Below are 20,521 nucleotides of genomic sequence, written 5' to 3' on the forward strand. Positions count from 1 at the left end.
GGAGTTGGCTTCTTCGTAGATAGGTATGCACATGCAAATACGACAATATTTAACGCAAGAATAATACTGAGTCGAATCTATCTGGAATATGAGATTTCCAGGTCTCTGCATAGCCCAATAGAGCTCATACAGAGAGGTTCTGGCTCAAATACCACTTGGCAATGGCTCGCATGCATGATGAGTGAGTATTGTTTCAAACGCTATCAAAGTCAACGGCAATGCGTCTGTCAGATGCGGTAGACCACGATGTCAACTGCTCAAAGTATTCAAACCGCTGGAATGAAACCAAATCACGTCACAGGCGTGTCTCAACACCCTCAGTACCGTCTAGATCACGTCTCCTCGTGTCTGCTGCCTCTCCCTCCAGCCACCTCTTGCATTGTCGCCATAACCTAAAAAGGCCCACTCTTTATGTGTCAGATTGTCAATCTCATGGATCTTCCTACCCTCCGCTTGTTTTGTTCCCTTAGCCTTGTCATTCCACCATGGAGGCCAATCTTCGATTTTATTTAGGTAAATCCAATTGTCCTCAAGGGTACCACCAACGCCCTTGAGTACTGCCAGGTGCTGCATTCTCGCTCTCAGCTCCAGTGTGGCTAGCATCTTTTTCGACGGCACCGCGGAGTCTGGTGCATCTTGCAGAAAGTAATGGAGAGGCAGACCTGAGTCTATATACCCTCGAAAATGCCGACAAGCTTTGTCGAGGAATGAAGGCTTGAGCAACCGTCTTCCGGGCATGTCTACAATCATGGTAGTGTTGAGGCAGATTTGCAGACTATCGAGCTTGTCGAGTGCTTTGACATCGCCCTCACCAGGATATAGTCTGCTGTCACCCCACCGAGCAAGGCCAATGCGATCTCGAAAGTTGCGATCTCTTCTCATACGCAGAGCGTTGCGAACTTTTCCTTTTGTTGCAATTTTGCCGGGCACAAAATGCACGCTCGGTTCCATGCGCATCAGGATGTCGTTCATTTCCAGTCGAGGATCGAGCTTGAACCAGAAGTCAAGGAGGGAGCCGTTGACGCCATAGGCGATGTATCGAGGAAGAAAGGAGAAGTAACGGAGGTGTGCACCGCGGCCATTCTTGATTGGGCGACGAGTCTCTTGGTCGTACAAGTCTGGGACGGGATGGTCGTTGCCATTCTCGTCTCGGAAGTTGTCGTGGTGTGGCTCGAGGCGGAACATCAGGGGAGGGAGGTCGACGCCGCAGAAAAAAGGCTCATAAAGGTGAGCTGATGTATGTCTCCATTGCTCGTGGACTGGTGGAGGATTCGCTTTGGCTGCGGGCAAGTATACCTCTCGAGTGCCACAGGGATAGCCAAGGTTGTTGATGTCGTATACTGCATACCTAGCTGGATAACCGCGCAATTCGTTGTGGATAGTCACGTTAACACTCGCCCTTCTTGCGTCTATCAGAGCGTGATTGAGCCTCATGGTCGAAGCACGTTGCAGAGCGAGCGGAAGTCCCAGCTGCGCTCTCTCGTACTCAGCTCGGCGAGCAACTTGACCATAGCCAGCCATGATGACTGTGTCTCTAGATCTCTAGAGTGTTTATTGATCGAACGAGGGACTGCTGAGTCAAGGGACAACCGATCGACTGTGTCTGGTAGGAATCGTGTCGAGTAACAGAACACTCTCAACGAGTTTAAATACTCATCCATCGAGCAAACACCTCCAATCTGAAACAGCACAGCCTGCTGAAGTGTGGGTATTCCTTTCACTAAAGTCTAGTAAGTCAAACGGAAGTGCTGACTTGCAAGGTCAGTATCGACTTACTATTGTAGCTATTGTTGAGCTGATTGTGAAGTCGAAGTCATCTTCGTTGGCGACAGAGCCGCGACGACAGCCGCGAGTTTCCGAGCATCATATATTTAGCAGGGCACAGGAAGTGTGTTGGCTAGAGAGTACTGTGAGCATATAATATATTTTTGGTGATGTCCTAAAGGGCAAGAGCAAAAGGCAAGATGATGGAAGGATATATACACTGATTCAACAGGTAGCTAGCTTACCACAGACATTGTTAGCTCAAAGGAGCTCAGGAAAATGACAGAAGTTACAGAGCAGAAAGTCAGTGAGCTTTGTTGCGGGCACAGCATCGCACTTTCTAGCTTGTCTTCATGTCCAAAGTCCATGTCAGCACTCAAAAACCTTTGAGAAGATATCAAACCATCAAAGACTTTCGTTGAAAGCACCAGCAATATGTCAACATGCCATAGCAAGATCGACACGTCTGCCCTCGCATGTAAGCAACGACAAAGACCATGATGGCAAACAGCATCGATACAGAGACCGCATAATCAGTAGCTGGACAAGGAGGAGAAGGGACACAGGCATGTAGGATCATCAATGGCTTGGAGGCATGCAGACGGAAGATAGTTGAAGCACGAAGTACATGCCAGACCGCGAAGCTGTCAGCAAGGAAAGCTTCGATTGATGGATGATGGAGAAAGTCAGTGTTGTGAGAGAACCCGATAAACCCTGTTTCCACTCCATCACGTGCACTTTTTATTCAAGTGATTGAGAAGCTCCTTCCAGTTCTCAGCGGCAACAAGCAGCACAATTACACGTCTGAGAATGTCATCTAGCTCCTGCCGTGTAGAACCCCGACAAGTAACTGCTGTTTAGTGGCCCAGATTCTTAACATACTTAGCGTCAATGAAGGGCTTCATAAAATACTCGTTCAACCATGGGTATAAAACAGCCATCAGGAAATTACACTCGAGACGATGTTCAGGCCATACCTCGTCTCTGTACCGGGTCAGTATTCTCAAGATGTGGCAACGAACTTGCTGTCGATAACCGAGAGAGGCTTCGATCGAACATAGGAGGTAATTTGTGAGAGGTTTCATTCGAGCACCACGATATTGCATCGTACAAGTTGTTGGCCTTGGAGACGCATTGTCTGTCAAGCATGACATGATCTACACAAGGCAGTGTTGCTGATTCTACTAGCACTTTATCCTGGCTCGCTAACCAGGAAGAATACACCCTCGAGATGCAGATTCACTTACAATTCCTGAAACTCGTCATCTATCCAGTCGACTGCCCGAATATGTGCGATTCGAAACATTTGATCAGCTTAACGAGCTACCAAAGATGGCTTGTATCTTCCAAGCGAGTCTGGTCTTTCTCGATCAAATTCTTCGGGCAAGTCTGACATTATAGTCGAAGAAGGGATATATCGTAACATAACCCAACATCTACAACGCGTGAAGAAGTCGACAAGCCCATACTGGTCTTTGATATGAGCTCGATGAATTCGCCCAGGACAGAATGAAGAGCCCTCCGTATACTCTTTTTGCTGCCAGGATTCATCCCGAAGCACTGAAAACAAGGAAGCACTCAAGAAGAAATCGAAGGGAATGGCATAGGCGCTTTCACGCCATGAGCACCGGTAGTGATAGCAAGAGGTGTATTGGTAATTATCAGAACGTAATTGGGTGGAAGTAAGTAAACACAGTGCACTCTACGTGTCAACCTTTGACGAGTGAAGGTCTGCACTAAAATTTCGCGAGCTGCCTACAACTTGATTCACTAGTTTCCTTCACTGCTACTTCTGTTCTACTCTCAACTCACACAAATTATCAACGTCGTCTATCGAGTTGTACAATGGTTCTGATCGACGACTGCACGAACTCACAAAATCCACAAATGCTCGCTGAGTCGCACGAAGCGCAACTTCACGAGTCAATGTCTGCCGGCAGACTAGACTCTCATACGGTAACCCATTCCATCTTCTACAAGCTGCGAGAACAATTATTACTAATCTAACCACAGATGGCCACCAAAGACAGCCCAACTACCATGCACGACCAATCTCCCATCAACGAAACCTCATTCCTCAGCCTCTCAACCACTCCCAATACCTCTGCGCAACCCTCTCACACTCCCAGTCCCACCATCTCACACTTCGCTCTAACCTACCTCATTCCCGACCCTCCCGTCTTCTACGGCAGCGACTTCCGACACACCAAAAACAACATCAGCTTCTCTGAATGGTACGTCAAAATGAACGGCAAACTCGCCTCAATGGCACCACTGGACGAGCAGACAAAAGTCAATTACATCGTCAGTTGTGTTACGAGCGAAGCGTTTTACGATTTACTTGATGAGGATCATCGACGGGGTGGTTTTCGGACTGCGAGGGAGATGTTGAATTATTTGATGGAGCAGTGGGATGCTGATGTTAGGAAAGTTGATATGAGGTTTGGTCGTGGATAAAGAAGAAGAGGAGTGGGGAGGAAAGAGGCCAGGAGGGAACTACAGAATCGACCAATAGAAAGAACAATGGTGGCGTTGAAAGGGATATTTCTAGCAGCAATAATTAGAGGATTGTGCTGTGATTGAGATGGGCGATCACTGCGAAAGAGATGGGACAAAATGGACGTGGCAGAGCGCATAGATAAAGGCTCAACAAGAATGAGGACTTGTATCACCAGAATCCAGAGAAAATCAAAAGCTGGTGCTACTTGTCATAGTCGATGTCAGTGGCCCGCGATCGCACAACAGACCTCTACTAAGCGAAGTAGTACGCATACCAAACGCCAATGATACCCACAAGAACAACATCTCACGTGACCGTGCCCCTTTTCGCATGCGCTCAAACAGTAATTGCTTTACCAATTTCATCCTGAATTTCGACCTCTTTCATCTCTCCAGCTAAAAATCCGTCGTGCTTGATCTGAAAGGGTGCAAGCGTCTTCTCCGAAATGTTTAACTCGGGAACAACATTCAATGTCGAGAGTGGTGTTTTGGACGCGGTTCGAGGCGTCTTCCACCTCTGATTCCAGCGCGCACGCGCTCGTGGTGCTAGGTGAGCAAGGGTAGGTGCATCGGAGCCGAGCTCTGGTGTCGAGAAGCCAGGTATGCTGCCAATTTCAAGCTCGGATGCTGTCTGTGCTTCGTAATGAGGACTTTCTCCTTCACGTACACTTTTCCATTCCATGAATAAGGTACAGAATAAGGCCAACCCACACAGTGGCACAGCAGCGATGAACACCGCCTGAAGAGCATCGTTGTAGAGGTTGAGCAGGGCTGGCAAACTCTCAGCTGGTACAAATTCGCGAAATCGTGTTGCTCCAAGCTCAATCACAGCTCTGATATTCACGCCTGGTATCGTGTTCGCGGTGTTTGCATCGAACAGATGATTTTGTAACAAAGTGTTGCCTACACTCACGAAGATTGCACCGCCGGCACTCTGGCAAGCAACCACCGCGGCAGTTCCGATAGGTACCTCATGAATTGGCAACGTGGCTTGCACAGCTGAGAAGCCCTGCTGAATAGCCATTCCAAGACCGGCCGAAACGAGAGCTTCAAAACCTGCCCAGGTGGCAGTTGTAGTGTTTGGCTGTAGTGTTGCCAAAAGACCGGCACCGATCGTGGCGATGAAACAACCCGCGATCGCTGGCGGAGCAAATAGTCCATTCTTTGAGACGAATACGCCTGCAGCCAGACTGAAGAGAGCGTTTATGAGCATATACGGTATCGTAGCGATACCGCTCTCGATGGCTGTCTTGTCTTTGATAGCTTGGAACCAGATCGGCAAGTAGTACGTGTGTATAAGTAATGTGCCGTAGATAAAGAAGGCGGCTATACATGAGACTGCCACAGTGCGCTGCCGCAGAATGTGAAGTGGGATTAGGGCTTCATCACCTTGCCACCATAGCCATACTCCAAAGCTCAAGAACATCGCGCCCGATAACACAATGATAGCGATACAGCGTGCAGAAGACCAGTCTGAGGAGCGCTCCTGAGACCACTGAAGAGCCAGGAATAGAAATGTGCAGGCCGAGGTGAAGAGAGTGTTGCCGATCCAGTCTAAAGCTTTGATACGTCGAAAGAAGCTGTTACCAATGCTAGTCAGATCCGAGGTCTGACGACCTAATTCCGGCATTTTCTGCGATCCTCTTGGATCGAAAAAGCAAAAGACACTAACGAAAGTGATGGCACCTATCGGCAAATTGATGTAGAAGCACCATCGCCAAGTCGTAAGCTGGCTAAAGACTCCTCCGAGCATGGGTCCGACAAGTGCGCCAGTACCGTATAGCACGCCGACAAAGGCGAAGAGAATTGGACGGCTTGCTAACCGGACACTGTGGGTTCCAACAACGAAAGACCCAGTCAAGATACCGGCACTGCCCAAGCCTTGCACAGCTCGACCAAGAACAAGAGCCCTGGAATGTGGTGAGACAGCACAAACGAGACTTCCTACCTCAAATATGGCTACCGCTACCAAGAACGACCACTTGACGTTGAATGAAGTGTATATGCGGCCATAAAGAGGTTGAAATGCTGAGGCTGTCAGTAGGTATGCGCTCCCATACCAGCCAATGTCAGAGTAATATTGGAACTCTATCACAATCGAAGGGATTGCTGTGGTGATAATACCTCTGTCTAGGGATATGATGAACACAGAAAGACAGATGCCAAGAACGATGAGAGCTAGAGGCAGTGAGCTAGGATAGACTTCAGTATCGTGGTTGGTGTTGGAAGGCGGCTCAACAACACGCTCATTGTACAACAATAGCCTCACTCCTGGATGAGGAGCAAAGTTGGACAAGGCAGACCGAACGGACATGGTCCTGGCTGTGGTAGGCCTAGCGATGCTAAACGATGGACAAATCCTCGTCGATTCGAAAGTGGGCCGAGGTGTCCATATACCTCTTGTTCGCAACTCTTCGTGCGTCAACGTCAGTAGGGACGGAGTCGTAGTGACTGCATCTGGTAACTTCAGACACCAACTTGGTGGAGGCAGCTCTAGAGAGTTTTCATGTGCTGCTAACGTAATTGCATCCTCGGTCCATGAACTCATTGACGCTGTACGAGTGATGGTGTGTCTATCAGTGCTTTGAATAGAGCGTGTGCCAAAAGACGGAGTTGGCCTATGTGACCTATCTCGCCGCCAACGTCGAGGTAATGTTGAGCTCGAGTCCTTGCTGAGCAGATATGTGTTTATGTGTCCAGTCTGGTTCTGCGGCGTGTCGCCTGTAACAACGCTACCATGGTTGTTGCTATCAAAATCTGTATGTATCTTCTCGATGGGCGTCTTTGTCCTCTTCGCGGCCAGGATACGTTCCCAAAGCAAGCTGTATGTGCTCCTTGATGAGCATGACTTTTCCTGACTCATCTGTATAATCGTGCCACAATATCTCTGAGAGCTTGAAGAGCACGACGGAAGCTCGCCGGGTCGTTGTCTGGTCGTGGAGTATACGACGTTTGTGGGTGGTGCAATTTTCGCACGACTGAATGAGTAAGTTGTAGTTTATGGCCCTGGGTTGATGAGGCTCGAAGGTGACTATCTCGTGAGGGAATGTAACTGACACAAAGAATACTCACGTTAGTCTATCACTAGTATCGTCAGATTGGTGATGCAGGGGAGTTTCCTGGTTGTTAAACAGGTCTGGCCTACTATTTTGGCTTGAGGGCTCCCATCCACGCAAAATCTCCTTCGATACAAGCCCCTTACTCACGAATCAATTTGGGTGGACCTGGACCCTGAAGGCTGAATATACTACCTAAGACATTTCCCTCGCTGTAGTACCTGGTATTTGCTCGATTGATTTGCGCCAGTGTGGCAATGATATCGGGACCGTGGTAGTGTCTACAGAGAGCACATATAGCTTGCAGATAATGGTCGATAATTTGTGGAACTAGCTAAGACTTTCGTCGGGTTGATGCTCGAGCTCGATAGCTTGTCTCAACCAGGTCGTGCTTGTCACCATACCCCTTGCAGATGGCGAGTTGTACTTACGGTTCAAGTTTATATAGTTGTTGTGTTAGGTGAAATTGGCAGCACTGGAAGCAATTCATTGCGTTTGAAATTAGTACTTATCCAACTTTGGTTGGCACAAAATATGTGCTGAAGTATTCCCATCTTATGCCGAGTCTCAATGCCGCCGACGCTGCAGATTTTGATATCCTTCTCATAGCGACAGTTGACAGCTCTACACAACGTTGCATAAGCACTTGGGGATGGCTTCTCCGTGAGGGTGCCAAGCAAATGGACGTTCGTCCATTTGCATTAGTATAGCTGTTGAGATACGATCGTGGACAGCAAGTGTGCTTCGCAATCAACTCGATCGTTGGAGCATAAGCTATTGTAGAACCAAGGTTGTGTAGCTCGCTTGGTGCCCTATACCATCGGGTCGTTACTATTGCGTACCAGCACGTGTCACTTCACGATGCACACAAGCTCCCATGCTCTAGACACCATCTCAAGCATCACAAGCAGCTGCCTTTTGCCGAGCATCTATCTGTCGGCCAAGCCCTAATCGTTTATACCGTACAGAGAACAGGAGGACATCAAGGAGGCTCGCGCAAAGAGCATGATACAACGAGGGGAAATAGATGCCGTGGTGCGTCCATGGTGTACACACAGAACTTGTATGATAGCAGCGACGATACAAATACGAGGTGAAGATTGATGGTAGTCTCGGCTGAGTGCGAGGTTTTCAACAGAACGCGCGTCTGTCGCAGTTGCTAGCGTGTTTTTTCGTGATTCAGAAGTCACGTCTGATTAAATGTCGACCCGACTAAAGAGTACTACGAATACCCAGCAACTCGAAAGCCAATAACATCGACGTTATTACGAAGCGAAGGTGTTTGGGCAAGGGAAAGCATAGAGTATTTGTACATTCTATTTCATAAAATCATAGCTTCGTGTCAGACTGTGGTTCCAGCTGCCTCGTCTATGCAAAAAACAACTTTCTCTGCTTAGATCCCGCCAACTCTGTTGTGGTACCACCTTTCCGTTTCACGCCCATAGCGCTTACTGGACGGTTGGGCGTCTTATCTTCAGGCCCATGGGCACTCGCAACTTCCGCTACTGCATCCCGAATTGTGCCCCTGCTGAGACAGAGATCGATATGTTCGTTGAAATCTTTGTCGTTCGCGGCTTGGGGAGCCCCACACACGGGACAATCCCATGTGCCGTCCTGGGAGACTTGCTTATTCAATTGTGCCTTGTCCGGAGTGTTTGGTGCCGAACCGTATTTGTACCGACCAAAGGGTTCATGCCAGTCTGCTGTCGAGAAGTTCTGCAGCGAGTCCACGTGAGGGCTGCCATGCTCTGGTAAGTCAGCGATATCTGTGCCGGGAAATGGCAGAGAATTGTTCGTCGTTTTAGGGAGATCGTCGTATCCTTGGCTCAACCTCTCCATTTCCTGGAACTCGGCCTCACGTTCCTGTCTGGCCGCTTCCTCGAACTCCTCGTCAGGCCAGACTTCCCACTCTCCTTCAATATTACTGTTGACTGGTCTGGACGTGACTTGTTTTCTGGCGAAGAAGGCGTCTACATCTGCTTTCTTCGTGCTGAGCAGGTGTGTGGCTCTCAAACCCATCAGGCGTAGCGTCATATTAGGTATTTCCTTCTCCAACTTCGTGAGCATGGGCAGGGCATAATTGTAGAGGTCATCTGCCATCGATATTGCTTTAGGAGTGCAAACCTGTCTCGTAAATACCTCGTAGGTATGCAATTTTATTTTCAAGCATAATGTTCGGCCTTTCACTTCCACACGTTTCATGTCCTTCTCGAGCTCTTCAGCAATATGCCGTAATTTTGACCTCAATTCGGCCTTGTTTGACATATCGCGGAACGTACTTTCTGTGCCAACACTCTTCCTTTGGTGATCATCGGCTGGTTGCACGTCGGTCCGGCCCAAGCCTAGATAAGTCTGTAGCAGGAATTGCATTGTTTTCTCCCCAAACAGCCGACTGAGGTAAGCACGATGCTCATAAATATCGCCGCATGTCTTGACCCCGATAGCATCAAGCTCCCTTTCAAGGACTCGTCCAACACCATTCACCTTTCGTACAGGTAAATTGCTTACGAAAGACATAACCGCGTTTCTGTCATTGGGGATACGAAATTGTCCGCTAGGTTTGTTCTTGTTGGAACATATCTTTGCGATTTTAGCATTCGGCGCAACGCCAGCGGAGATTGTGATCTTGCATCTTTGATGGACTTCCCTACGAAGTTGAGCGACAGCATCCTCAGGGCCGAGATGGTGATCCTCACAGTACTGTGTTACATTGAGATATGCCTCATCAATGCTCGAACTCTCAAAACCTGGATCGTACTCTGCCAGAACGACTCGTACTTCCTTCGCTTTAGCAGTGTACTTGTCGAAATTCAGAGGCAGGCAAATCAGCTGAGGGCACAGCTTCTTCGCGACAAAACCAGCCATTGCACTCCGGCAACCATACTTTCGAGCTTCGTAGTTGCAAGTTGTGAGCACGCCTTGCCCCACAGCCATAGGCACGGTCTTGAGTTCTGGCCTGTCTATCTCCTCAACTGCAGCATAGAATGCGTCGCAATCTATGTGGACGACATATTGACTTAAATCTCTTGACAACTCCAGTTCGGTAATATAGGCGTCGGCTCGTCGCAGGTCGTGCTTTAGATCCAACTTTTCCAGCTGAGCCTTCTGCTTGAGGATGCGCTCGATCTTGACTGTCAAATTCTTATCCTTCACCTCTTCGTTGTTGAAGAACTTGCTGCCTTTCGACGCTTCATAGATTACATCCGCGACTTTCTTCTGATCAACGCCACCTTGGCCGGCTTTGGTGAGAGAAGGACCGAGCAGATGGTGCTTGAGCGAATGGTGCTGTGAGGCAGCGACCACACTCTTTGCAATATCAATAGCTTCATCGAGATCTTGACCGTCAGCAGTTACTGCTGGACTAGAAGAGACAGGTTCTGGCTGCGCGGAAGGAGGGGCATTCGATAAGCCTTTCGGCTCTTGATCGTGATCATCTTTATTGCTCATCCCATTGGAATGATATAGCGTCTCGCCAGCATAGAGGCAGACTATGCAACCAACAATAGGTCCAACGTTGCTGGTCCTCAAATTACTGACTACTGGTTGTACTCGCAAGGACTTCACTGTGGCGCGTTCACAGGAACAAACCCTGGCGACGCGTGAAGGCAGCCAGGCTGAAATTTTGAAATCCGGCCCGTAATCACGGGGTCGATTGCGCTAAGCTTAGGTGTCGACATTGACTGTTTCCAACCAATGCTTCGACGCCAAAGCTTTGAGCTGCCCCATGCATCTGCACCTGTGGAGGACTGCGATCGAGTCGGATGCCGCTAAAGAATGCCCGTGTTTACTGATTCTTTTGTTTGATTATCCACCCCTGTTCACAAGCATATGGCATATCGATGCGAGAGTGGAGGATATGAGCCAGTGACGGCAACGAAAGTGATTGCATCACCATATGACAACAGCGATAGCCATCGATGCGCCTGCTTTGGGGCAGGTAAAGAGCTAGATCTGTTTCGCCAGATTGGCAACGGCAAGCTGGACTCGCCATGCCTATCGAGTCGCGACAACGAACGACGACTATTAAACCACTGACACCAACATTGAGCTCCCACCTGCGCACTCGACCTAACCATGGACTTACACCGCGACTGGCTGGCGCTATTCCCACATCACCTGCCTCACAAGTTCAGCCGCAGACACGATCCTTGCGTCAGCAAACCTTGTCGCCAGAACGACCCGACGACGAACGATCAATCTCTTTCTACAGCAACATCACACCGCGATCAGGCGCTAGGATCTCCCGCATAGATACTGAATCACCTTCTACACCAGATACCGCTGCCAAAGCACGAATAGTGGCAGACCAACCACAAGAAGAGCAGTCGATCCTGGGATTGGGGTTAAATAGCCCAGTATATACACCCTCACAGCCACGGCCAAAAGCGACTGAACAGCTGTCGTTCTTGCCTACCGCTACTGGCAGGCGCGGATCAGGATGCAGCAATATCTCCTCTGTGAGAGACAACTCGAAGGCTTTTCGAGCAAATGACTCCAAGCCTACCTCTATTGCCTATGTCGCCTCGTCGAGGACTAAGCCTACATATTCACCTCAACCACAAAGCCCTCGACTTTCACCACAAAAAGAGCTCGATGATGTCAAGAATAAGTTGGATGATAAATTCTTCTACGCAAATGATATACCCCAGCAGCATGTCGCTCGATCCGCGACTTCTCTCTCCGACACTAAATCGACCATTGCACCAGCTCTCGCAACGTCTACACGTTCTTTACTGGGGCAAACACCGTCGCCCTTGTTATCAGATGAACGTGAGCCACTCACAAAGCAAACATCTTATCCAAATCGTGAGGTACTTGGGCAACTACCTGCCACTGCTCAAAACGCCAGGTCAAGATCTTCTTCCATTACTCAGGTGACTACAGGTTCAATTACAGATAGGAGGCGTAGTAGCTCTCTTAACTTCAAACCGGTCATCACCACAATGGACGAGAAATCTCACAGAAAATCTTTGAGTGGCAGTTCCACCATAGGTTCAACAATTAAGTCGAATGCCACTCCTGAATTGCGACAGGCTCTGCAAAACGATCTCAAAAAGTCGCTTCTCATCTCATCGGGTCCACCCGTGCCACCTGAAGATGCAAGCCCGATATCACCATTTACTGCCCCTAGCTGGAGTATCGCCTCAAATCATCCTGATGCTACTTCCAGGCCAAGCGACCCGGTCTCGACAGATGCTATCAAAAAGCCGCTTGTGCAACCACGTCATGCTCGTGGATCGTCGGAGACAATAGTACTGCAACCAGTCACAAAAGAACAATTGGAGGCAGCTGCTAATGCGCGTCGAGAACGAAAAGTGCTCGACCTTGAGATTTCAAATTCATCCTTGCTAGCAATCAATAAAACTCTTGAAAAAGAACTCAAGAAGCAGAACAACGAGTTGAGAAGGTTCCGACGGCTTTCTCGTTCCGGGAGGCTGTCGCTGATTCCCACTGCCACAAATCGCGTCATATCTGGTGCATCAATGTCAACTCTCTCAACATTGGATGAAGTTAACAACGACGCCTGTCACCTGAGCTTTTCTCCTACTGCAAGCGAGCCCGGCAGTCATGCTGGCGAAGACGACTTTTTGTCCGATGATGACAGCTCTTTTACGGAGTCCTCAGATGTCATTCGGAGGCGAGCTCGTGACGAGAAAAAGCTCATGCTAGATCTGCAAAGACATCAACAACTTCTATTAGAGTCTCAGAAGTTGACGCAAAGCATACAGAGGTGTCTAAATTTCACCGACGAACTTATCAAAGATGGAACGAAGGCACTTGCTTACCAGGTCGAGGAGAAAGATGTTCAACTCGGTGGACGTGTGTTAAGTCAAGATAATGACGAAGCATTATCTGAGGTCGATTTCGACGGATATCAACAATCTATGATCATGCCAGGGCAAGGACTTTTGAGTCCAGCCGTCACGAAAGATGCTATTGAAGAAGCAAGTATGTGGGCTAACGAGTTGCAAACGATCGACGGGAACAATAGCGCCGACCATGTCGTGCTTGACAAGTCAATCACACAAAGTCCTTCATCAACAGTCGATTTAAGCCCGGTCTCGCTACCTGAAAGCTAACGAGCGCTATAATTGACCTGTCTTTGCACGACTTAACGAGGGACGACGTTGGGCTGGGGACTGGGTTGTCTGGATTTAGCGGTCTTCAAGACATGGCGTTGGATGGGGAAAGGACCTCTTCAGAACCTCATTTTAATTGTTTAACGGGCGTATTCCATAGGGATTTTCGAGATACCCCATTCTGCTCACAGAAGAATTTTACGAAATGTACAAACCATTAGTACGTACTTTGTTGATTTTCTGCCTTAGATATTTGCGGCTGCAGCCTACCTCTTCTGCTTTCGTTTTACGGTGTCCATGTCGTCGAATCTGCATGTACCATAATTTCTGGTCATTGTGCAACGACAAAATCGTTGTCTGGCACGCTTCATTTGAGCCAGTGGATAAGCTTTGCCAGATCTCCACTGGCGCGCTCTTCATGATCACTCGCGCGATCTTTTCATCTCACCGACCTTCCTTCGACTATGCAGGCTTCAACGTCAGCAGCTGATCATCATGGTCTGAACGATGAGTCGCATCCAGTCGCTGGTAGTGTACGGCCTGAAACGACGACCCAGCAGCAAGAGGATGTCCCTCATGGGTCAAATCACGCAGATACCTTGAGTCATGCAACTTCTACGGCTAACGAACAGCCTGAACGCCATCATCGAAATGGCCATGGTGCAAAAGAGCACGACTTTTCTGATTTTCTGACACCAGCGCCAGCAATAGCATCATCACGATATAACCGACAGATGCTGATCCCGAGTATTTCCGTACCTGGCCAAGAACGGATTTCAAGCTCCAAAGTCCTCATTATTGGACTTGGTGGACTTGGCTCTCCTGCTGCGCTGTATCTTGCTGGCGCTGGTGTAGGGAAGCTGGGTCTACTAGATAACGATGTGGTAGAGTCGAGTAATCTACATCGTCAGGTGGTTCATCGTGAAAGCAGTGTGGTGAATGGCATGACTAAAGTGCAAAGCGCGATTCGAGGATGCAGAGAGCTGAACAGTGAGATTGAAGTTGTGGGCCACGATGTGAGGCTTGATGTTACCAGTAAGGCTAGGGCGGAGGCAGTATTCGATATTGTGGCAGAGTACGATATTGTACTTGACTGTACTGACAATCCTGCTACAAGGTATTTAATCAGTGATCTTTGTGTCTTGCTTGGGAAGACCTTGGTCAGTGGAGCAGCACAGAGACTTGAAGGACAGGTATTGGTGTTGAACTATCCTTTGCCTGATGACGCTAAGAGAGGACCGTGCTACAGATGCATGTTTCCTAATCCACCAAGTCCAGAAATGGTAAAGGGATGTGGTGAGATCGGCATCCTAGGGTCTGTTGTTGGCACGATCGGAACATTAATGGCGAGTGAGACCCTTAGACTAATTGTGAAAGGACAAGATGAGGTAAGGAAGCCGAACATGTTGCTGTACAATGCATGGCCTACAGATCCTAGGAGTATGTTTAGGAGCATAGGTATGAGACCTCGGCGTACGAATTGTGTATCCTGCGGGGACGAAGAAGTATTAGCAGGTAACAATGCTCAGAAGATCACGAAGGAAGGCATTGTTGAAGGACAACTGGACTATGTCACATTCTGTGGGATTGTGGAAAATATTAAATTGCTGAGCAAGGAGAACAGGTTGGATGCTGCTGAATTTTTACGCACCGTCGCGAGCAATTCACGAACACCTGCCATCATCGACGCGCCCGATCAGAAGATGTGGCAGAACACTTTGATTGTCGATACCCGCGAAAGACATGAGGTTGAAATGGGACCACAAATGAAACAAAGCGTCAATTTCCCTTTTTCGAAGATTCTACAGCAGGACAGCAAAGTGCAGGAAATCTCAGATTTGGTTGATTATCACAATCATAACGCGGTTGTCTTCCTATGCCAACGAGGAAATGATTCGCAAATAGCGGCGCAGAAATTGACAGACTGGAGGAAAAAACATAAAGTCAGGACAATCGAAAACGAGCAGGAGCGACTGGAAAACTCCATGACGAGGAAGTGTTTTATTGGGGACGTTATAGGAGGCTTCACTGCAATCGAGAGAGTCTGAAGCATGATGAGTCCGCGAAAACGCCTAAGGACAGTCATCGATATTGCCATCACAAGAAAATCTGGCTGGGGGTAGCATGTCAGCAGTGGGTTTGCGACGGCATTGTCAAATTTTCGTTTGAACCAGTTTGTTTGCGCTTTCTTCGCCATTGCTTGGCGAACCACAGTAAGACCGGTGAAGGGTCACTTCCACCTGCAGCCGCGTCACACTACTTACCCGGCCACAACAAACACGTTCCTCGAAACAATTTTCGCCCAGCGCTTCCGTGTTCTACTACCTCGCTTTGGACAGTACTAGTATCCTGATCAACGTCTAAGAAAACCAGTTGGATTGACGCCACGACAATGCATCTACTCAACAACTTGCTCTCGGCACTGTCACTTGCGGGTGTGTCTTCAGCCATCTCGTCCTCTGGGCTAGCCTCTGATACTCTGGTAAGCGTTTTCACTATCCTTCGAGGATCCGTCAAATGCACAGTAGCTGCTGTGAGACCTACGAATCTTTCTAATACCTTTTGGCAGATTCACACCTCAAGCCCTCCCTGCGAAGATGCCTGCGACAAACCATCTACGACCCACATTTTGCCCAACACCTTGAATCAAAATCTGAGAGCTCGGGCACCACAAGCTACGACAGTCACTACCCTCACGTTTGGATCCATGGGCTTCGGCTTGCTGACAACTACCTCGACGCCTGCTGCTCCTACTATTACCTCCGAGACCAAGCCAGCACCCGTGCCGGATTCTAGCGCTACAGAATCACCCTCAGTAAGCCAGTTCCCATCCAGAAACCCAGGAATCTGCACTCGAACTTGCTCTTAGTCCATGGTGTGCGCTTAACTAACATTACATCAGGTCACCATTTTGTCCAGTATTGGGTATCGTTGTACCGACGATGCTTGCACCTTTCTTGTCGCTGTTGGTTCCGAGACCCTCACTGGCGTCCGAGCTCCCACTGGTGGCATGTTGACTGTACTTGGCCCATCAGACTCTGCCATTTCGACCGTCTCGATAGCGCCCTCGGCCACTCTACCATCCTTCACTGGAAGTGTTACCACCTTCAATATTGTGCCAGGCACAGGCTCGCAGACAGCTACCATCAGCACACGCCCTCCACCATCCATCTCTTCGACGAATGGACTGACCACGACCCAAAGCACCGTCGTTGCTAATGGCACAACCACTTTCCCAACTGGGTCGATCACTTCAAATAGCTCGATGGAGCTGACCAGTCCCACCAGCTCATCTAGCTCGACCAGCTCAACTAGTACGCATACCCTACCACCAGTCGTCACGTCCACCAGTACTACCGTAATCGAGCCAACATCTTCTGCTACATCCTCCACTGCGGCCTCATCGGCTGATTCGAACGGTGCACCTTCCACTGCTTCTTCTCAAGTTGCCCCAACCTTGAAAGAGAAGGTGATACTCTGTTTGGGCGTTGCAGTAATTTTCAATCTTGCATTTACTGTCATGTTCTAGTATGGACATACAATGCTGCATCAAATAATGAGCACTTTTCAGGGAAGGCATCGATTTTTAATCTTTATGAGGAGCATCGAGATAGACGCATTTATAGGGATGGTAACACGTTCTGGCGGCTTGAGCATAGAAGAGCTGTTAACAAGTTGCATGTATTCCGTTCTTATGGTAACACTGAGGCTAGTAGCAAAGTACAGTCTGTACAAGGAGAGTTGAGTACATCGTACATCATTAGTGGCCAGCGGATTGGTCGTCCAATACTTGCAAAAGTGGTAATTCATTCGATACTAGCAGACACTCTTTTACTTGGTAGAAGTAATACAATACAGTATGTCTTCTTCCGCATGCTGTCAGTTTCGAAGCCTAGGATTACATGGATCACAAACACAAACGCCACCAAAAAGAGAAGTCTTTCTCTAGCTGTGAGAAGAGAAGTGAAGTCTCGACCATAATAGCGTATTTGAGCAGACTCGTCCCTCCGAGTCCGGATGGTATGGACTAAGTGCCCTAGCATGCATTTTGGGATGCACAACATCGTCTCTGCATGCCTCACACTGCTATTCCCTTACCTCAGTCCGCAACCGAAACAGCCACACCCTCACGCCGCCCACTCTCAACAAGCCTGCTCAGAAACGCCTCATGGTCCTTCGAGACCTTATTCAACTCCTGCGCCGTAAGCAGCACCTTCAACTCTCCGCCCTGTTCCTGTTCCAACACAGTCGGAAACACCAGCGAAGCACTTTTCGAAAATTCTTTTAACTAGCAAAGACAGTCAATTCATCCCAATCTACTACATGTTTGTGGTAATCCTACCTCAGGCGTAAGTTCATCAATATGCAACTGAACCACATTCGCATTTATCCGTGACTTAGTCTTCGTCCATGTCTCGGTCTCCGTCAGCCGTAGACCGCCGTGCGTCAGATCACAGGCACTGCATGCTGGTGCGTCGGCTGGGGATGTGAGTTTTCGGTAGACGTAGTCGCATTTTCCTGCTAGGGAGGCTTTGGCGTTGTAGAGGATGTAGAGGTTTGGTTTGGATGGATTGGACATTTTGGGTTGGTGGTCGGCGAGGTTATGTTGTATAGTAGGCACACCTCAATTGCGGCTAGTGGTGTAATAGGTAATGACGTATTAGGTTGCGAGGAGTGAAAGAAGAGGTTCACAGCGACATGATGGTAAGTTGTACTTTGAATTAAGCAGAATTTACAGAACCGAGATACTTTGTAGCTGGGGATCCAATATGCATCATTTATAATCAGACTGCATAGTGCTGTCAAGACTGACATACTCAGGCCCTCTGCTTCGTGACAAATTCAGTCGAATACAGCCCTTCTATCCTGAGGCGATATAACACATTACAACAGGACGCCAAGACCCGGACAGAATATTTGTGCCGCTGCAAGCTTGTGTAAACTCAGCCACAAGGCGCCCCTTGCGCAGCTCAAACATACACATTATTTGCAAGACGGACGTGGCAATTGATCGCTGGTGTTGCGCCAAGTAGGACTTTCCGATCCAGCTCTATGGCTCCTCTACAATTCAGCCATCTTTTGCTTGTAGCACGGTTTCCATCACCTGGAAAGTGCAAAACACGTCTCATTCCAAGACTGGGAGCAGAAGGTGCCAGCGTGTTTGCGCTTGCAGCTCTTTCTGACTTGCTTCATCTGTTCGCGGGATTGCCTGTGCGGAAAACTCTTCTCTTTACTCCGGATGAAGAGCGTCCTGCTCTGATGAGGTTTTTGCAGGAAGAAGGCTTATCGTCAACGTGGAACATTCATCCACAGATAGCTGGCGTTGAACTTGGCGCCCGTCTCAGTGGTGGTTTAGAGTATATACAGCGGCTCAGTGACGATCACCAAGCATCTGTAACATTTATCGGCATGGACTGCTTCGATCTGACTGCGGATCGAGTTCGAGGCTCAATAGCTCTCGTGACGCCGAGCAAGGCACACATATTGCCAGCGCGTGATGGAGGATATGTACTTCTCAGCATCCCTTTGAGATGTAGTGGCAATGTATTTGATGGAATTCCTTGGTCTTCTGATCAGACAGGCGACGCGCAAGTTAAAGCGTTGACTGCGAACGGTATTTCTTGTGAGGTTGGAGATACGTTGGACGACGTTGACGAACCAGAAGACCTCGATCGCCTCTGGCGTACGCAGGACCAGAAGTCGACGTTGTACCCAAGAACGATGAAATTCCTGGCAAGCATCTTTGGCGACGAGGTGCGATAGGTGTGAACAGGGCCGCGAAGGATCAAAAGGTATAGCTGTTCAATTGCGTGAGTATACTTGGAATTATTCCAGAGCACCGCCACAGCTAGAACCGGCACCAGCTGTGCATCCTAGACAGTGCTTTCCGGTATAGATACGATTGCCGGTTAGGTCGTCCAGTGAATCTAGAACATGACACATCAGCAACATGCATACCATGTATGGAGCATAACTTACCTATATTCCACAAATCAACGCTCTGTCCTGCCTCGTTGGATCTGCCCATTCCCATGGCGGCGTTGAAATCGCAATCGTAGATTTTCCCGTCCCACGCCACATTGATAGTGTTTCGACACATTAGCTGGTCGACAGTGCTTACGTTGAAGGAGTTAGTCAACAATTCCATATATGGCAGGTATTGTCCACTCTGTAGTAGTGAGTCGGCGAAGCGTCGTATCGGCATATTGGTGATAGTCAGCAATGAGTTGAACACGATACCATGTTCTCTGAAGAGTTGATCATGGTACGCAGCATTGAGTGAAGACTGTGGGCCAGGCAGGTTCGGGCCAAGCGGGTTGTAGACCAGGTCCAAGCGTAATGGGCTAGATTGCTGACCATAACCATGTCGGTTCAAGGTCTTCAGCGCGTCTATACTGTCTTCGAACACGCGCCTTCCGCGCTGTTTGTCGGTATTGTCCTCTGTATAGCAGGGCAACGATGCAACAACGTGAACTCCGTTTTCGGCGAGGAAAGGCGCTAGATCTTCCTGGCCCTTCTCGAAGAGCACAACCAGGTTACAGCGGTCAATGACGCTTTTACCGAGCTTTCGTGCTTCCACCACAAGTGTTCGAAAGTGCGGGTTGAGCTCGGGTGCACCTCCAGTAATGTCCACGGTCTCGATCGACGGGGTTTTCTGAACAAGCTCGATACAGCGTTGTACTGTCTGAGCATCCATATTCTCCCTTACTTTGGTTGGTCCTGATTCTACATGGCAATGATGACAGGTAAGGTTGCAAAGCTTGCCAATATTGACCTGCAGAATGCTGGGTGTAACTCTGTTCAATGGCCATTTCCCATGGTTCTTCAGCGTCTCAGTGAATGTTGGGATGTTCTGTGTGGCTTCGTACAAAGCAGTCTCTCTTTCTATACTCTTCCGTGCCTCTCGTTTCTGTTCGATTTTGAGACTTTCTTTGATAGTCATTGGTTCCGTAGCGTCGAATTTAAGGCGTCGACGAGATTTAGGGAGATCTGTATGTGAGGCTAGAGTACGTAGACTAGTACGTGACGAGAGGCATGAGCCCATCTTCGAGACATGTCTGGTAGACTGTTGGCTAAGGCCGAAATGGACTGTTCGAAAATGTAACGACATGGTTGCTAGTG

General features: G+C 48.8%; 10 protein-coding genes across 10 annotated transcripts; 5 read left to right on the forward strand and 5 right to left on the reverse strand.

Annotated features, from left to right (window-relative positions):
• Positions 1-327: 327 nt before the first annotated feature.
• LTR64_005623 (uncharacterized protein) lies at positions 328-1,521 on the reverse strand (the record flags this gene model as incomplete). Its single annotated transcript, XM_064899961.1, has 2 exons — positions 328-1,348; positions 1,487-1,521. 2 exons carry the CDS (start codon positions 1,519-1,521, stop codon positions 328-330), a joined length of 1,056 nt encoding a protein of 351 aa, XP_064753273.1.
• Positions 1,522-3,651: 2,130 nt separating this feature from the next.
• On the forward strand, positions 3,652-4,221 carry LTR64_005624 (uncharacterized protein; the record flags this gene model as incomplete). The annotated part of the gene is made up of 2 exons (XM_064899962.1): positions 3,652-3,720; positions 3,778-4,221. 2 exons carry the CDS (start codon positions 3,652-3,654, stop codon positions 4,219-4,221), a joined length of 513 nt encoding a protein of 170 aa, XP_064753274.1.
• Positions 4,222-4,600: 379 nt separating this feature from the next.
• On the reverse strand, positions 4,601-6,577 carry LTR64_005625 (uncharacterized protein; the record flags this gene model as incomplete). The annotated part of the gene is made up of 2 exons (XM_064899963.1): positions 4,601-6,173; positions 6,324-6,577. 2 exons carry the CDS (start codon positions 6,575-6,577, stop codon positions 4,601-4,603), a joined length of 1,827 nt encoding a protein of 608 aa, XP_064753275.1.
• Positions 6,578-8,687: 2,110 nt separating this feature from the next.
• Positions 8,688-10,766, reverse strand: LTR64_005626 (uncharacterized protein; the record flags this gene model as incomplete). The annotated part of the gene is made up of 1 exon (XM_064899964.1): positions 8,688-10,766. The coding sequence occupies one exon, from the start codon at positions 10,764-10,766 to the stop codon at positions 8,688-8,690; it is 2,079 nt and encodes a 692-aa protein (XP_064753276.1).
• Positions 10,767-11,308: 542 nt separating this feature from the next.
• LTR64_005627 (uncharacterized protein) lies at positions 11,309-13,399 on the forward strand (the record flags this gene model as incomplete). Its single annotated transcript, XM_064899965.1, has 2 exons — positions 11,309-12,089; positions 12,204-13,399. 2 exons carry the CDS (start codon positions 11,309-11,311, stop codon positions 13,397-13,399), a joined length of 1,977 nt encoding a protein of 658 aa, XP_064753277.1.
• Positions 13,400-13,863: 464 nt separating this feature from the next.
• Positions 13,864-15,447, forward strand: LTR64_005628 (uncharacterized protein; the record flags this gene model as incomplete). Its single annotated transcript, XM_064899966.1, has 1 exon — positions 13,864-15,447. The coding sequence occupies one exon, from the start codon at positions 13,864-13,866 to the stop codon at positions 15,445-15,447; it is 1,584 nt and encodes a 527-aa protein (XP_064753278.1).
• A 659-nt stretch (positions 15,448-16,106) lies between these two features.
• On the forward strand, positions 16,107-16,928 carry LTR64_005629 (uncharacterized protein; the record flags this gene model as incomplete). Its single annotated transcript, XM_064899967.1, has 2 exons — positions 16,107-16,214; positions 16,302-16,928. 2 exons carry the CDS (start codon positions 16,107-16,109, stop codon positions 16,926-16,928), a joined length of 735 nt encoding a protein of 244 aa, XP_064753279.1.
• A 570-nt stretch (positions 16,929-17,498) lies between these two features.
• On the reverse strand, positions 17,499-17,978 carry LTR64_005630 (uncharacterized protein; the record flags this gene model as incomplete). Its single annotated transcript, XM_064899968.1, has 2 exons — positions 17,499-17,687; positions 17,742-17,978. 2 exons carry the CDS (start codon positions 17,976-17,978, stop codon positions 17,499-17,501), a joined length of 426 nt encoding a protein of 141 aa, XP_064753280.1.
• Positions 17,979-18,451: 473 nt separating this feature from the next.
• On the forward strand, positions 18,452-19,162 carry LTR64_005631 (uncharacterized protein; the record flags this gene model as incomplete). The annotated part of the gene is made up of 1 exon (XM_064899969.1): positions 18,452-19,162. The coding sequence occupies one exon, from the start codon at positions 18,452-18,454 to the stop codon at positions 19,160-19,162; it is 711 nt and encodes a 236-aa protein (XP_064753281.1).
• A 63-nt stretch (positions 19,163-19,225) lies between these two features.
• On the reverse strand, positions 19,226-20,510 carry LTR64_005632 (uncharacterized protein; the record flags this gene model as incomplete). Its single annotated transcript, XM_064899970.1, has 2 exons — positions 19,226-19,326; positions 19,379-20,510. 2 exons carry the CDS (start codon positions 20,508-20,510, stop codon positions 19,226-19,228), a joined length of 1,233 nt encoding a protein of 410 aa, XP_064753282.1.
• Positions 20,511-20,521: the final 11 nt, after the last annotated feature.

The sequence above is a fragment of the Lithohypha guttulata genome (genome assembly GCF_036872675.1).
Source record: "Lithohypha guttulata strain CCFEE 5908 chromosome Unknown scaffold_4, whole genome shotgun sequence".
Lineage (NCBI taxonomy): Eukaryota > Fungi > Ascomycota > Eurotiomycetes > Chaetothyriales > Trichomeriaceae > Lithohypha > Lithohypha guttulata.